This window comes from Capricornis sumatraensis, chromosome X (genome assembly GCF_032405125.1).
Source record: "Capricornis sumatraensis isolate serow.1 chromosome X, serow.2, whole genome shotgun sequence".
Lineage (NCBI taxonomy): Eukaryota > Metazoa > Chordata > Mammalia > Artiodactyla > Bovidae > Capricornis > Capricornis sumatraensis.
Window position 1 is genome coordinate 130,128,751 of NC_091092.1, and position 16,646 is coordinate 130,145,396.

Sequence of the window (16,646 nt, forward strand, 5' to 3'; positions counted from 1 at the left end):
CACCCTATCATGAGGCTTTGATTTGCTGGGTTTAGGCTATGGGGAAAGGGTTAAAATAAAGCCACACAAGCAGCAACCTTATGCAACATATGTTCCTTCGTGCAATTGGATTAGTTTTAATTAGTGAAGGCTCAAACTTTGCCAGATGAGCCCTAGTGGCATCTGATACCTGAGGAGGGTTCCCAAATCTCTTCTCTCACACTGAAGGCATTTAACCCAAGTGAAACTCTCCATAAACTTTCCATGACATCCTTCCCGGTGTCTTTCCTCAGTTTGCCCACTCTCCCCCAACACTGCCCCAAACTTTGAAGCATCCTTCTCTCCTGCTTACAAGGCAGAAAGCCCTATGGCTGTCACATGGAGAAGGATTTCTGTGGTATTTATTCATGCTGCACTCCCCATACCACACACAAAATTCATCTCCAGAATCAAAGTCTTGAGAAACATGCGCCATCTTGCAAATGGAAGAACTTCAGGGGTGAGGAGGGGGCTAGCTGAATCAGCTGAACTCTGATGTGAAATTCAAATGGAAAACACAGCTATACTCGCATTATTAAAATACAGATCTAGGCTAAAGGAATGGAGTCCAGATGCACACTGTAGAGAAACATAAATATTGATATTATATTCTAATGAGCATTATGTCTCACTGGCTGTCATACTTCCCCCTAGCTCCTAGTTCTTTCCTCCCTCAGATGTCTAGTAGTGAAAATCAAGAGTAGCTGAACTCCAGAGTACAGCTCCTTTTCCCACACATCTAAATGCACTTCGTTGTAATAATAATAAATCTTTTAAACAACTTTCTTCATCCTCCAGCCAGGCTTCAAGCATCAGCTGAAAACAGTTGCAAATCGGCATTCTCTGCTACTTAAAAATTTGCCTAAAAGTAACAAGTTCTTTTTTTCCCATCTCTTTTTAAATGCTACTTTAGCTCTATCTTAGAAAATTCCTACTTCTAAGTTACCCCTGGGGCCTCTGAGGCCAGATTCTTAGCCTTGTGTCAAATGGAACTCTCCCTAACGTCTGCCACCAAGACATTGTAAAGAGCCAGCACTCTCAGAATGAAGTGAGGAAACTCCACTATTTTCAATCTGTGTTAGAAATCTTTTTTTGGCATTCAATCTTGTTTCTTAATTGGGGTACAACTGCCATACATTATATTAGTTTCAGGTATACAACATAATGGTTCATTATTTGCACATATTGTGAAGTGATTGCTCCGGTAAACCTAGCTAACATCCACCACACCTTACATAATTACAATTTTTTTTTTCTAGTGATGAGAACTTTTAAGATTTACTGTCTTAGCAACTTTCAGATATACATCACTATTGATCATAGTCATCATGCTCTGCATGGCATCCCTGGCACTTACTTAGCTTAGAACTGGAAGTTTGCTCCTTTGCAAATCCTATACGTGGAATCCCCAGTTCTTAGTAGGATCCTACCAGATACTCCACAAGTTTCTGTGGAATCATTATCTTCCATGGATGTATTCACACAACAGCCCTGGCAGGGGCTGGGGTAAGGGCACCAGAGTTAACATGCTGCTTTCTTACCTTAAAGGAGTACTTACTCTATCTCAAGTGAGGGAACAGTTTCTATCTTAACCAGAGGATGAAAACTCACCAAGCTACACATATGAGGGCTGAACATTTCACTGGATGGAAACTGTACACTGACTTTTTAAAAAAGACTATCCATCAGGATGCCTTTTCCATTTTTCCAAGACAGCAAAATAAGATTAATCAAGATCCAGGAGAAGTGCCTGCCTTCTCAACATTCAGAAATGGCTTTGCAAAACACATTAGACATGTGAGATTCTGCTTTTGCTCCTCCTAAAAGGAGCAAGGCATACTGTAGCCTGGTTTCTTTTGGAGCAAGTCTGGCAGAGTAAGAGGGGAGGGGTCTTTCCTCTCATTTTCAGTTTTAGGCCCATCTGTATAAGCTGAGTTGCCTAGCCCTGAACATGAAACAAAAGATGCCAACAGCTCTAAGTTGGATCCAGGTGCTTCTTGTGACTTCCACCAAACCACTACTGCTTCTCACCAGGATGGCCTCCAACTTGGACTGTCTGTTTCTACCTCTGCCTCTCTCAACAGTCTCTTCATGGCCCAGTAGCCAGAGTGATGCTTTTAAACTCTAAGTCAATCATGTTACCGCTAGGCTCGAAACCCTCCAGCGAGTCTCCATTTCACTCAGCGCAAAAGGCAAAGTCCTCACTCACAACGGCCTACTTGACGATGCCAAGCCGCCTTCCAGCCCCCCTCCCTGGCCTCCTCTCCTGCCACTCTCCTCCTTGCTCGCTCAACCACACGGGCTGTCCCTCCATCACACAAGGCATGCTCTCACCTCAGCGCCATGGCAGGAGCTCTGGTTTCCGCTGCTGAAACGCATCCTCTCCGCTTGCGAACTCATTAATTCCCTCACATGTCCCCAGTGTTCACTTAAATGTTGTTTCCTTAATGAGGCTCACCTGACCACCCCATCAAAAATGGCAACCTCATTCCAATCCTACGGATGGCCCTCATCCTGCACTAGTAGCTTTTCTGCCCGTGCCACTGATCACCTACTAACATGCTTTGTAATCTCCTTAAAAGTGTCAGGTTTGTTGTTTATGGATTGTCTCTCTCCTCTGTAAACACCTTGTAACTTCTTGTTCACTGATGAAACCCAAGGGCCTAAAAGGGTGTCTTGCCGATAATAAATGAGTGAATCTGGATAAGGTCACTGGTCAATTTTTTTTTATTCCGATACTTCTCTGCATGACAAAAAGAAGCCACAAAGGACACAGAAATCTTAAGAGCCATCTGAACGCGAAGAGGGACAGAGCATTGCTTGGTCAGCTGTCTCCTTCTCCCTGAGCCAGCAATTCAAAGATTCAGGCACACGTTTATACTTACTTGGAAAAAAATGAACACGGGCCTCCCACTCTGCATGATCCAATTATAGTTGCAATAAAATAACAGCCAATAATTAGCAGGGGCTCACAGGGACAGCTCTAAGTGCCTGAACATCTGACTCCTCGGTCCTGTCAACAACTGGATGCAGCAGGCACTGGGTTTATCTCCATCCCATAATAGATGAAGAGTGAGGACCCAGGATTTGAACCACGTGATCAGACTTCAGCATCCATTTTCTTAACATGTTTGCTTCCTCTGAACAATGAGATAAACCAGATACCTGACAACCTTGCTCAAACTAAGCCCAAGCACACTCCGAACGTCATGAATTCCAAACCTTTCTTGAAGGCACAGAGCACAGGGACATAAAGTTCTCACCAGGTATCCTCCAAGAAAGGCAGGGAAAAGCACTTGATTTCTCTGCTTTTGACAAACCAGGCACTTGGGACGCAGAGAGATGGACTCTAGGACCCAGAGATTCCCCTTGCTGTCCAACTTTATAGTCATTCGATGGCTACAACACCAAAGCAGATTCCCCCAAATAAACTCTTTATGCATTATACACAAAAACATTTAAATAGCCCCTCTGATGGCTGTAAGTGAGTCCAGTTTGAGCCAGACTAACCTCATTTCCCTTTTGAGTAGGGTTATTAGACTGGGAGATCAAAGGAATGCTACAGACATATGGTATCTTGATTTCAGCAAACCATTTGACAATCACTCATGATGATAGATCTTGTGGGCAACGTGGAGAAATGTGGTTTGAATGGGAAGGTGGGGGGAGCATTCAGGGCTGCTGCAACAATGGTACCCAAGGAACAGTGATTAACAGACGTCAACTTGGAGGGATGCTGTTAGTACTGCCTGCCAGTGGGCTCTGGCCTTGGGTCCATCTGAACGTTAATTTTATCAAAGATGTGGGTGATGGGCTAGAATCATGTTTATGATGTCTGCAGAGAGCAGACTGCTGTGGGCAGTAGCTGACACATTGAATCAAGATTTTAAACCATCACCACTGATTGGAAATGAAAGAGCAAAGCAAGCAAGATTCAATTTAACAGAGACAATGGGGGAGTCTTGTGAAATTTAAGTTCAAAAATACCAACTACACAAATGGAACAGAGGAAGCTATGGGTAAAAGAACTGTCACCATAAAGGATAGGGATTTGTTGGGCCATTAGAGCAATCATGCACCAGCAGTGTCCTGCAAATGGTTAAAGCAACAAGGGCCACCTTAGTCCTAGGGGGATATCAGACAGAGAAAGGAACAGGTACACGCCTGCTCTCCACCTGTGGCAGGGGACAACCAGAGTGGAGGGGACAGGAAACTTGGCATCAGGAGTCCTGGTTGAAGGAACTAAAGTTGTTTCACCCGGGATGAAGAAAATTTAGAAGTGACAATAATAGTCACCTCTAGACACTTAATGATGTCCTGGAAAAGAGATGATAAGCAGATTCCATATGGCTCCAGACAACAGATCAGGACTAAAAGGCAGGCACTGCCAAAAGACAGATTTAGTCTCAGTGTAGGTAATGACTGGTTTAGAGTGGTAACTCTCCAGTAACAAAGTTGGGATGTGGGTGGCCTTTCCTAGGAATCTTGGAGGGCACAGAAAGTCAATGGGCTTCCACTTGGGACATCTTTAAAAAGAGACCCACCTTGGGTAGGCAGTTGGATGTGATGGACGCTAAGGTCTTTCCCAACTCTAAGATCCCAAGACTCTCCAAGTCTCATTAACTTCATTTTATTCTTGGTTAACTTTGAGAGTCCCTTGGACTGCAAGGAGATCAAACCAGTCAATCCTAAAGGAAATCAACCCTGAATATTCATTGGAATGCTGAAGCTGATGCTCCAATAGTTTGGCCACCTGATGCAAAGAGCCAACTCATCGGAAAAGTCCCTGATGCTTGGAAAGATTGAGAGCAGGAGGAGAAGGGGACGACACAGGATGAGATGGTTGGATGGCATCATTGACTCGATGGACATGAATTTGAGCAAGCTCCAGGAGTTGGTGATGGACAGGGAAGGCCGGTGTGCTGCAGTCCATGGGGTTGCAAAGAGTCGGACACAACTGAGTAACTGAATGACAACAGCTTTGAAGGATTTAGACGTTTCATAATTAAGTGATTTTTCATCATATGGATGATCAGGTCTTCAGAGTTCTATTTCAGTACACTCAAACCTTCTCATGTTCTCACGCCTATGTTAGTCATTTACAAAGATGAGCTGGACAGGGTCTCTGCCCTTTGTGGGCTTACAGTCTGCTTAGGAGGGTTCACCAAAACCTTATTCCAAAAAACTTAGACCTTAGAATGGGAGCCTTACATTCAGAAACCATTCTCACCTCATTATCTTCTCTTTTCACTTGCTATCAAGATGTGATTCATGAGGAACTCTTGATGCAAAAAGAACTTTCAGGAAGTTTTGTGACTGAGGGTTTGTTCTGGGGATACTCTTCCCCATGATTGTTTTTAACAGACTGTCTCACAAACTTGTGGTTCATGGTTTTTATTAGAGTAAAAAGAAATTCAACTGAAGTATCGAAACAAATTCCAACTACGTTTAAAATTGTCTTTGTTCTAAAATTTCAAAATATTGGGAATTCCCTGGTGGTCCAGTGGTTAGGACTCAGCACTTCCACTGCCGTGGGCCTGGGTTCAATCCCTGGTCAGAAAACTAAGATCCTGAAACCCACAAGAGTGGCAAAAAAAAAATTCAAAATTAGTGGATCTTTAAGATGTTTGGGCTAACATGGGACAACAGGAAAGATGTCATGTACAATTGGAACTTAAAAGTGATGAACACTGTAGACAAGAAGCCCTGAGACTGAAGATGTGTATGAGTGCCTCTGTGGAATTTATACTTTCCTGATGGCATTGTATGGAAAACACTTCCACAAACACAAAGAGAGAAATCTTTACTGTTACTGTCTTAGAAATACAAGCCCAACAGAATTGCAATTATTTCATAGGTAAAATAGTTTGGTAGTTTTGATTTAAAAGCCCAATCCAGTAAAAGTCTAAAAAGAAATGTGTTGCTGTCACTGGTTATGAGGAAGTTATACCCATGGATTATTAACCTTTAAAAGATTGCTTTCTTCTCAGTTGCTCCACGAGAGGTTTTAAAGCAGGTTTCAGTAGAGCTGTTCAGATTCCATAATGTCTCAGAAAAACTTGCTGAGTAGAGCCAGGAGGAAAAGACACCTAATCACATCGACGAAAACATTGCCCCCCACCCCACCAAAAAAAAAAAAAAAAAAAACAAAACACATTAACCAGACTGTAAAGGGGTTTTGTGAGTGGTAGAATGAACTGAATGGGGAGGAAAGGGATCATCCTTCCAAAAGCATGCTGAACCCATGATAAGCATTGCCATACCAAACCCAAATGAACGATTCACCCCAAGTGTTACTTCTTAGACTACTTCTGGCTTTAGCAGTTTGGGGCTCAGCTGTGGCTGAGATTATGCATTCCAAATAGGGAGCATGGATCTCTTGGGGCCATCACTGGCCCAATTCCACAGGAAGACAAATGGTACTCTCAAAGGCTGGCTGACAGAGCACTGAGGAAATTACGGAGTATGTCTTCATCATTGTAGGCCTGAGTTTGCTTTGTGCCCCTTCTCACCTTCGAAGCACTGAAGACCTCCTCCCACCCCAATAAGAGGTTCAAACTGTGAGCCCACTTAAGGGCGGTAAGTTATATCCAGACCCACCACCGAGCGTCTGGAAGGGTGTGCCCATGTGTTAAATGTAATAATCCTCAGGAAAGTTTAGGGAAAAAGAAAGAGAAGCATGACCTCTACCATGCTCTCGGTCCCAGGTCTTCACCTTCACAGTTCAAAGATTAAACAGACTGTTCTGGCATGGGCTCTCCCAGACCTTATGAGCGCAAGTGCAAGCTCAAGGGCAAGAAGGTTTTATGGGAGCTGACCCCAGGGAGCACCCATAGGTAAGAGATGGGGAAAAGAAGGCAGAGAATACACAGTGTGTCTGAAGACAGGTCACCACGGTGAGCAACTACGGCTCAGTCCTCTGGAACTCTGAGAGATAGTACAGAACATGCCTTGGAGCTCTCTCATCCATGGGGCAAGGAAGCAGGTCCATGGTCCCCCAGTGTCGTATCCTTAACTGGTTAGTACTGCTTCAGGGGCATTAACTCACTGGCACTTCTGGATTGCCCTCTGTGCAGGGCCTAGCATGGTCCATCAGGCAGAGAGAAAAAACAGAAAAAAAGAAGCCCTAGGCACAGTCACTGGAGTTAGCAGTAAGCAGCCTTCAGAATGAGAGGTGAGGGCTGAAGGAATCTAGCAGAGCACCCACACAGTCTGATGTCCAGAAGGAGAAAAGCTAAGATAAAGGTTAGCACACAGTTCTAGAAAATTCGCAGGTGGAAGGCAGCAGGCAAGGGATCAGGTTTTACTGTACTGAGCAGATGACAACTCCACAGATTAGCAAAGAAAGCACAGAAATGAGCCAGTGAAATGTTCCAAAGAGAAGAGCAGTATACACATTGGCTTGAAGAACAAGAAAGCCTGGTGACTTAGGGAACAGCCAGTAGAGCTCAGTGTGACTGGACTGGGGTGGAAGGTGGGGAAGGCAGGGAGGAACATGACAAGTGGACAGAAGCATATTGATTTAAACATTGGAACTGCTCTAGATTTGTGCAGCCACTCATGGGAGAAAAGTCTAATGTCTGCAAATATAATTTGTGCACTCAGACCTGGACCCTAATTCTAGGCTCCAGCACTTTCCAGCTGTTACTACCCAGAGTAAGTTTTTAACTCTCAGTAAAGTAGGAAAATAACAGGACAATAACTCTCATAGAGTCATTGTGAAGATTCAATACGATGATTCATACAATGATCTTAGCATAGGGCTTGACATAGAGCAGAACTCAATGAAAGTTAACTAAAAAAATAAAATCAATCTACTCGTTAGATAACAAACATGTCACTGCAGTAAAATGGGGAAATGATGGTCTTTTCAGTATGTGGCAATGGATTAATTGTGCATCCACAGGGAAAAATGCATCTTGCCCCTTCTTCCCACCATGTGTAAATATCAATTCCATGTGAATCATGGATCTAAATGACAAAGTCCAAACAAAAAACTTCTAGAACATAGAAGAATATCTTCATGACCCTGGGGTTAGTGAAGAATTTAAAAACAAATAAAACCGAGCACAAAGAACACTAACCATAAAGAAAAGGATCCATAAAGTGGATTACATACAAACAAGAACTTCTGTTCACCGAGGCAACACTACGAGAGTGAGAAGGCACATGACAGAGGGAGGGTAATTGCAATATCTACAGCTCACAAAGAACGTATACCCACAACGCACAGCAACTCCTACAAGAGAAAGAAAAACACACAAAGAACCTTATGGAAAAATGAAGAACAAATGAGGAAAGGAGAATATTCAAGTGGTCAAAAATACATATGAAAAGGTCCTCAATCTCATAAGCTGTCAGTGAAGTGCAAATTAAAACCACAATGAGATTTTTATTAGCTACCCACAGAGTAGCTACAATTAAAAAGACCATACCAGTGTTGGTAAGGACATGGAGCAACTGGAACTTGCATATACTTCTGGGAGTATAAATTGGTACCACCAGTTTAGAAAACTGTTAGGCAGTAGCTACTAAAGCCAAATGTATATATCCCCTTTGATCTAGCAATTCCACTTTTAGGCATATTCCAAACAATTGTGTACATATGTGTGTGTGTGTGTGTGTGTGTGTATAATATTCCAAACATAAGCCCACCAGAAAGCATATAGAAAAACATCTGTGGTGATAGCCTTACCCTGGAAATAACCCAAATATTCATCATTAGAACAGACCAACAAATGGTGGTATATGCACACAATGGAATTTTATTCAGCAATGAGAAGGAACAATCTACTGTATATACAACATGGAAGACTCTTACAAATATAATATTGGGTGAGGAACACTAGACACTTAAAGGTATATACTATGTCACTCCACTTACACAAAGTTCAAAAACAGGAAAACCTAATTGATGGAAGAAGTCTGCCCTTGGGGAAGAGGGTAGTGACTGATAAAATGGGCCTTGGGAGGGTGGTTCAAGATACAGTTTCTTTCTTGATCTTGGTGATGGTTATGTGAGATGCTCACTTTGTGAAAGTTAACCAAGCTATACATTTACGGTCTGTGCCCTTTTCTGCCGATTTCCCCGATGGCTCAGCAGTAAAGAATTTGCTTGCAAAGCAGGAGCCACAGGAGATGAGGGTTCAATCCCTGGGTCGAGAGGATCCTCTGGGTGGGGGGCATGGCAACACACTCCAGTATTCTTCCCTGGAGAATCCCATGGACAGAGAAGCCTGGTGAGCTACAGTCCACAGGGTCGCAGAGTTGGACACAACTGAGTGACTTAGCATGCATTTTCAGCTTCAATATAAAAAAGTACTTTAAGATTCAGAAACTAAATACAATCAACAGCAACCCAAAAGCCAATGTCATTCAAATGTCTCAGGATGAACAGTTTGGGGTTGAGGCCCATGAAATAATTCTAAAATCTCCAGTTTTAGTGACCGAAAAGCTGGACTCAGTCCATGTTTATGACCGTAAGTCTCAGAAGGCTCTCCATACAGCCAGGGAACCCCTCCATACTTCTTTCCTGCATGCACCTTCCCTTCCTGAGACACCACTAATGCCTTGTCCTCTCTCCTCACATTACCAACACCCTCTCAACTGATGATCTCTCCAAGAAAGTCAAAGAGATGGAACTGGGTAATAACACCCCATCCCACTGCTACCAGTTTACCAGTCCACCTGTCCCTCTGCTCGTATCTGTCATCTTCCCTCCAGTTCCTATGGGCGATGGTGCGCTGATCCCTTTCCCTCTCAGCCTCTCAAGGACTTCCATGATTATCCAGTTCCTTCTCCAGCATCATCAATTCTTCCCTCTCCATGGAATCTAAACATGCCTCAATATCAACGCCCTTTATGAAAATCTCCCTGGGCTCTGATTGCCCTCCAGCCACGGCTCCATTCCTCCCCTACCTTCAGAGCAACACTCCTTACAAGAGCTGTCTGTGCTTGCTCTCTCCTCTTTCACTTCTGTTCTCTTCATCCCCTCTTATGTGGCCTTCCTCTCTACCCCTCCATTGAAATGGCACTTAGCAAGGCCACTCATTACTAACAAGGTACCAGACTCAATGGTCTTACATCAGCACTTGTCTTCCTCTCAGAAGCATTTGACCAAAACAACTCCCCTTCCATTCCTGAGACACCTCCTCCTGGCTTCCATCATACCACTCTCCTGATTGTCCTTCTAGCTTGCTCACTGCTCTTTCTTCTCTACTAAACTTTCGAAGTTGGACTGCCCTAGGATAAGTCTTGGCCCCCTTTTCTTTACTCTCTTCCTGGTCCTGAGCTCCAGGGTTTCACATATCATCTCTGCCCTTACATCTTGCATCTGCATCTCCAGCCTGGACCTCTCTCTTGAGTTCTGAATTCACACATCTAATTGTCTTAGACACAAACATCTCACGTTAACATAGCACAGACAGAAAAGTATCAGTTCCATTCCCCCCCACCCCAACCATAAAAGACCTACTCTTCCATAAACCTTACCCATTTTTGGAAATGGACCTTCTATAAGCTATTTAAGAAAAAAAACCCACTAGGAGTCATCCATAATAATAATAATTATTTTCTGCTCTTATACCCTGTAACCAATCCAATTGGTAATCAATTGGTCAATTCTATTTGCAAAATGAATTTACAATCTGAGCCTTCCTCACTGTCTATTCAGTCCCAACCATGGTCACCACTTGCACCGTCTAACTGGTCTACCAGCCTCCAGACTTGCCTCCAGAGTGACTTTGCTGAAGTGTGTGTCAGATGATGTCACCCCTGCAAAAGCCACCCCAGCTTGTCTCAGGGCAATAGGAAGCAGCTATCCAAGGATGAAGCAGCATGGAGAATGGGGTATGGAGGCACCCAGACACATTCAAGGGGGGAGAAAAGGGAAGTCCGATCACTTTTAGGCTTCCTCTCCCTGTGAAACTCCCTTAGGCTTTGAGCAACGCTAAAAGGAAATGCATAACATAGCAAACGCCACTGGTTCTCCACCCACAAACAGCCCCCTTCCCCTTCCCAGGGGACCCCTGAAGACACTCCCAAACGAGACACAGACATTTTATTTTAAATATTTATTTACTTGGCTACATGAAGTCTAAGTTGCGGCATGCAGGATCTTCACATCTAAAAGGTCCCGCATGCCACACCACAGACTTTTGACACCTCTCTGCATGGCCCAGGAGCCTGCTGAGCCCACACCTGGGGTGGGTCTCAGGAGCCAGGGAGTTCAGGCTCTAAGTGCTCTCCATCAGTGAGTGCTGGAAGTTGATAGAGAAATACTCCAGCTTCCTCATTCTTCAGCAGAACACTTTCAGGGGTGTGCTGGATTGAATCCCAGTTGCCCACTCCCCTACTCCTTCCCTGTGCTTCATGGGATCCCCTCTCAAAGAAACTCCTTGCACGGAAATCCTTTTCTCCACCTCTGCACACCGAGAAATCCAAATTAAGACACAATACTGTGCTTTTCCTCCCAAAGGTAATGCCTTTATGACATCAAACAGGAACAATGTCATCCTAAATGTATGTGGACAAGAGAAGAGAGGGGTATGGGTACAAAGCATGGAGATCACGTTTTAGAAAAATGTAAAAACAATAGGAGATTTTAAGTCTTTCCCTTTTATTATATGAGCCCCATCTTTATTTATTCATGTATAAATACTCATAAAAGAATACTCTTATGAAAGAAAGTGAAAAGTGAAAGTAGGCAGTCATGTCTGACTCTTTGCGACCCCATGGACTGTAGCCCACCTGGCTCCTCTGTTCATGGGATTCTCCAGGCAAGAATACTGGAGTGGGTTGCCATGCCCTTCTCCAAGGGATCTTCCCAACCCAGGGACTGAACCCGGGTCTCCCGCATTGTGGGCAAATTCTTTACCATCCAGGCCACCAGGGAACCGCCTAAACAGAGTGTATGTTCATCATATGTTCATCACTTGTAAGCACACACCAAAAAATCCCCTTTTTTTTTCATTAACCATTAGTCTGTACACCAAACAGTGTAAAGGATTGTATTAAATTCTGAGTACATAACTACCCCCGCTCTGCTCTAAAGAAAAAAGGGAGAAAACTCATTCTCTCCAGTGTTGAGTTTCACTTATGAGAAATCTCATTTAAGGGGCAGTGTGCATCTCACACACACACACACACACACACACACACACACACACACACACACACACACACACACACACACACACACGGGAAATGTATGCACCACTCAACAGTCTGCAAAACTTCCCTCCACTCCTTTTGAAGTAAAATCACCACTCCCCCGACCGCACTCCCTAGATATCAGCGCTGTTGAAAGTGAAGGGCCTGTCCCTGCTGTGTGGTTTGGGGTAAAAAAGGAGGTAGGATTAAAGCGCTCATTTCAAGTCCCAAAAGTAAAATACGACTTGGCCCACGGCAGTCCTAATTCTTTCCAGAACTCATCCCCGGAATTGCCCTTTAAACAACCAGTCATTAACCCAACTCCGGGTCTTTTATAGCTGCGAAAACCGATCGCGCACATCATTTATTCATTACGCTTATTATTATTGTTATTGCAGAAAGCAGCGAATTCCCGGGCCGGGGTTCAAAGGGGTTTTACTTTATTTTATTTTGGGGAAGGAGGGCAGTGCTCGAGCGGGAAAGGTTGGTTAGAAGGCTGGGCCAGTTTGCAGGGCAGAGGTGCCCGGAAGTCCTCGGGGAAGAATGCCGAGAGTGCCCCCGCCCCGCGCGCTCAGCGGCCACCGCGCACCGGCGCAGCTGCTGCAGCAACCGGGGAAGCTTCTTATGTAAGTCGGAGGCGCTGACATCACCTTCGCTGTGAGCGTCGCAGCCGCTAAACTAGGCGCCAAAGGACCAGCATGCTAGCCTAGGGCCCCCGCCCACCGTCCGCTCGGTTCTAAATGACTCTGACACCTCCTGATTTGGCCAACAGTGCGCCAGGGGACCCTCCTGAGCGCCAGAATTACATTTATTGGGAGCCCTGGGATGTCGCAAGAGTGAAGTTAACAGGCAGCAAAGGTGCTCAGGGGTCTTGCACACGCGGGTGAAATTGGATGATAGTACACGTTGGGGTGGGGGGTGGGAGGGGGGCGCGGAACACCTCCAAGATTCTTGGAGGGCAGATGGCATAGTCATTCAGTAGGAAGCCTGTTGTGGTCAGGCCAGGAGAGATGCCCAAGGGTCTCCCCGACCTCCCCAGGGCCCGGGACACTTCTCCCTCCACGCCCCTCCCAGGCCACAAGGCTGGAGCAGAGCGCTTCGGAGTTCACTCTGGGAGGCGTGCGGCGCCGCGCTATGGCACACACCAGCACAGGGCACAAGTCCGGAGCTCAGTGCAACCCCTGAGGTCACAAGAGGGCCCAAACTGCCACGGCGTAGCAGAAGCCCTAAAAAGGCTAGTTCTCGAGCCCCCCCGCCCCAAGCACGCACTTGGATGGGGGTGGGAAGACTACACAGGGCTCAGGACAGGCTGCTGGAAACCACAGAAGTAGCACCAACCCTCTGCCTCCCGGGGAGGGACGGAGAAATCGAGCCCCAGAAGTCAATGACAGACCCCTCTGCCTCCTCTGTCCCCATAAATGCTCCCTCTCAGTCCACCGCTGCCTTTGAGGTCAAAGAACGCCCCCTTTAACTTTCTCCCCTGGCGTCTGCATCCCTCACCCGAACTCCGGGAGGACTGGGGTGAGTCCCAGGGGAGGGGAGGGATGAGGAAGCAAGAGTAAGGTGTAAACTGCAGCAGGCGCGGCGCCGCGGGGCTGAGATTGCGGCGACCGCGGAGGGCGCGAGGGTGCGGCGCCAGAGCGAGCGCTAGGCGGGCGGACCGCGCGGGTACTCACGCACTGCCTCCTGCTTGGGGTCCAGCGTGCCGAGCACGCGCTGCACGCCGCCGAGCTTGCCCTGCAGCGCCCAGACGCGACGGTGGGTGAGCTGGATGTCGCTCTCGAGCTCCTGGAAGAGACTGCACGCGTGCCGGGCCACGTCCGAGAGCTGCCGGAGGACGCGGGCCAGCGCCGCGTTGCTGACCGCGCACAGGTCCAGCATGAGCAACACCGCGGTGGCTGCCGCTGAGGACGCCTCGCCAGCCACGGACGCCGCCTCTAGGACCCCTGCCACGCTCTCCTCACCCGCCGCGGGCGCCTCTCCGTGCGGTGGCGGCGCCTGGTCGGTTGGCGCGGGCAGCGGCGGCCCGGGAGGCGCGGGGGGTGCGCGGGGAGGATCCTCTGGCCCCGGCGCCACGGCCTCGTCCCGTCGGCCGGGCAGCTGCAGGGGCGGCGGCGGCGGCGGTTCTGCGCTGCCTCCGATCGAGTCCTCCGCCGGGTCAGGCGCCGGGCGTCGCTGCCGGCACAGCCACTGCGGCTCCACGATCCGCTTGGCGAAAGGCATCCCGCGCAGCCGGGCCGCGACTTTCTGGTCTCCTCAAAGCGCCCCTGGCGAGTGGGGAAGCGGACGCGCCCACCTGGGTGGAGAGGCGGCTGGAGTCCGGCGAAGGTGCGTTCCGGCAGTCCAGATACGCAGGGGGCTCCTCGCTCACCTGGCTTCCTCCTCTTCCCCGCCCTCCCGCTAGCAAATCAGTCCAGCCGGCCCGTGCACCGTTCCCTGAGTAGGATGACAAGCACGGGGCGCAGAAATCCCGGGGCGCGCCTAGGCTCTCCTCACTTGCTTCCAACCCGGGTCGGCTGGCTCAGCTCCATCATTCCTGCGCTCGCCGCCGCCGCCGCCGCCGCCCCGGCCGCTACCGCCGCCACCGCCTATATAAATGGGCGTGTGTGTATGTGTGTGTGTGTGTATGTGTATGCGCGCGCGAGCACGCGCACGCGCGTGTGTCTGGGTGGGTGGGTGGGTGTGAGTGTGTGCGCGCGCCTCAGTTTGAAAGTACCCCGGCACAGGCCTCTCCCCGCGCGCCCGTCGGCCGCTCCGGGGAGCAATTGCGCCCGGGATCTCTCGCCCTCTCTGGGCGGGGAGGTGGTTTCGGAAAGGCGCTTTGAAAACCCGGAGAGAGGAATCTGCCTCCAGCCCAGGCGCAGGAGGCGGCGCGGGGGCGGCGGGGCGGACGCAGGGCAGGGGAGGGGAGGGGGGAGAGGCCGGGGCGAGGGGGCGCAGCGCCCTGTGCGGCCGCTGGGAGTCACTGGTGGCCTCACCTTTCCAGACTTGTTCTGATGCAAAGATACTTCCTCGCCTCGGTGGGGTTAGGATTGAGACTGTCAGCGTGGTGGGGGCGGGGAGTCCTCAAGTTGGGGTTGGGGGTGTAAGCGCGGAAGAAGGAGGGTGGGGTATTGGGGACGCAGCAGCTTTGACGTGTTGGAGCAAGTTGCTTCGCCAAATTCCAGCTCTGAGCACGTCCTTTGCGTTCCTAGCAGGGAAAACTGGGCTGCCCCTCAGAGTGCATCCTGGTGTGGCCAGACTGGCAAACGTGCTGGCTTATACCCCTTCCTGGGTATTCGTCTGCTGCTGGGCTGGACCAGGACTCTATAGAACATCATGAATGAGACCCAAACCACCCATGAGCAAAACCCCAGAAAACTGCTTGCAGAACTCATTGACACGTCAGGTGGGATAAACCAGATTACCTCCCTGTCACCCTACTCTGTTGATCACACACAGGGATGTTAAAGCTCTCCATCACAGAGCTGATGATTCATAGAAGAAAATAAAGTTTCCCCCTCTGGTTAACTGAAAGGTGTAATTTCTAAAAAGGCATGTACAGTATTGCACCAGTCTAAGGCTGGATGCTGTCAGCCTGAAAGCTAAAAAGGAGTTTGAGAAATGTTAATAAAATGCATGCCTTCATCTCTCCAAAAAATACTGTAAAAATATTTTTTTTATTTTAAAGCCACAAGCCAGATCTTGGGAATGCAGACTTCATTTCATGTGTCTAAAGAGAACATGGAAAAAATATGTTTTATGGCAACAATAAAGCCCTCCAGACCTGTGGTGCGGTCTCCTCTCCACTCTCCCTGCCTTTAGCAGCAGTCTGCATAAGGCCCCACACTCGGCACTCTGGATGGGCTCACACTTCAGTTAAAAGGCTTCAACAGACATCCCTCTCCTACCTCAAAAAATAACATTTTTGTCGAGAGAGTGTCCTTGTTCATAAAAGATCCAGGCTGAGGATGTGGGGGTAAAAGAACATGATGTCTTCAAGGTACACATGGAAGTGGTTCAGTAGCAACAAGAAGAATGATGGTGATAATGTATATGAACAAAGAAGGAAAAAAAGAAAACAGGACAATATGTGCAAAATAGTGAGTCTAGATAAACGGCATATTGGGATTCATGGTACATTTCCTGAACCTTTGAGTTTGTTTCCAAATAAAAAGTGAAAAAAGAATATTCTGGAAAAACATCTTTTGGGAGTGTGTGTGTGTGTGTGTGTGTGTGTGTGTTTTATCTCACAAATCTAAACAGCTTAGAGCTGGCTGTTTTCAAATTCAGCTTGACTTTTTAAATATGTTCACAATTCTGAACATGAGTTCTTCTAGGTAGCCAAGCCACCCGCTCCTCCCTAAACACTGAGGCAGAAAGAATAATGAGGGTATGTAAAAGCATCCAGTTAGGGGGCCTTGCAATGGGTCTGCCCCACATCTCACCGCCCCTCCCCTGGCACTGCCCTAGTCCTAGCCTTCAGGGGCCAGTGCTGC

General features: G+C 47.7%; 1 protein-coding gene across 2 annotated transcripts in view; it reads right to left on the reverse strand.

Moving 5' to 3' along the window:
* NHS (NHS actin remodeling regulator) overlaps nt 1-14,391 on the reverse strand; it is a 341,883-nt gene extending 327,492 nt beyond the window's left edge. For both annotated transcript variants that reach the window (XM_068962863.1, XM_068962862.1), the window contains exon 1: nt 13,845-14,391. In XM_068962863.1, coding sequence (XP_068818964.1) covers nt 13,845-14,391 — 547 coding nt within the window. The remainder of the gene's footprint in view (nt 1-13,844) is intronic.
* Nucleotides 14,392-16,646: the final 2,255 nt, after the last annotated feature.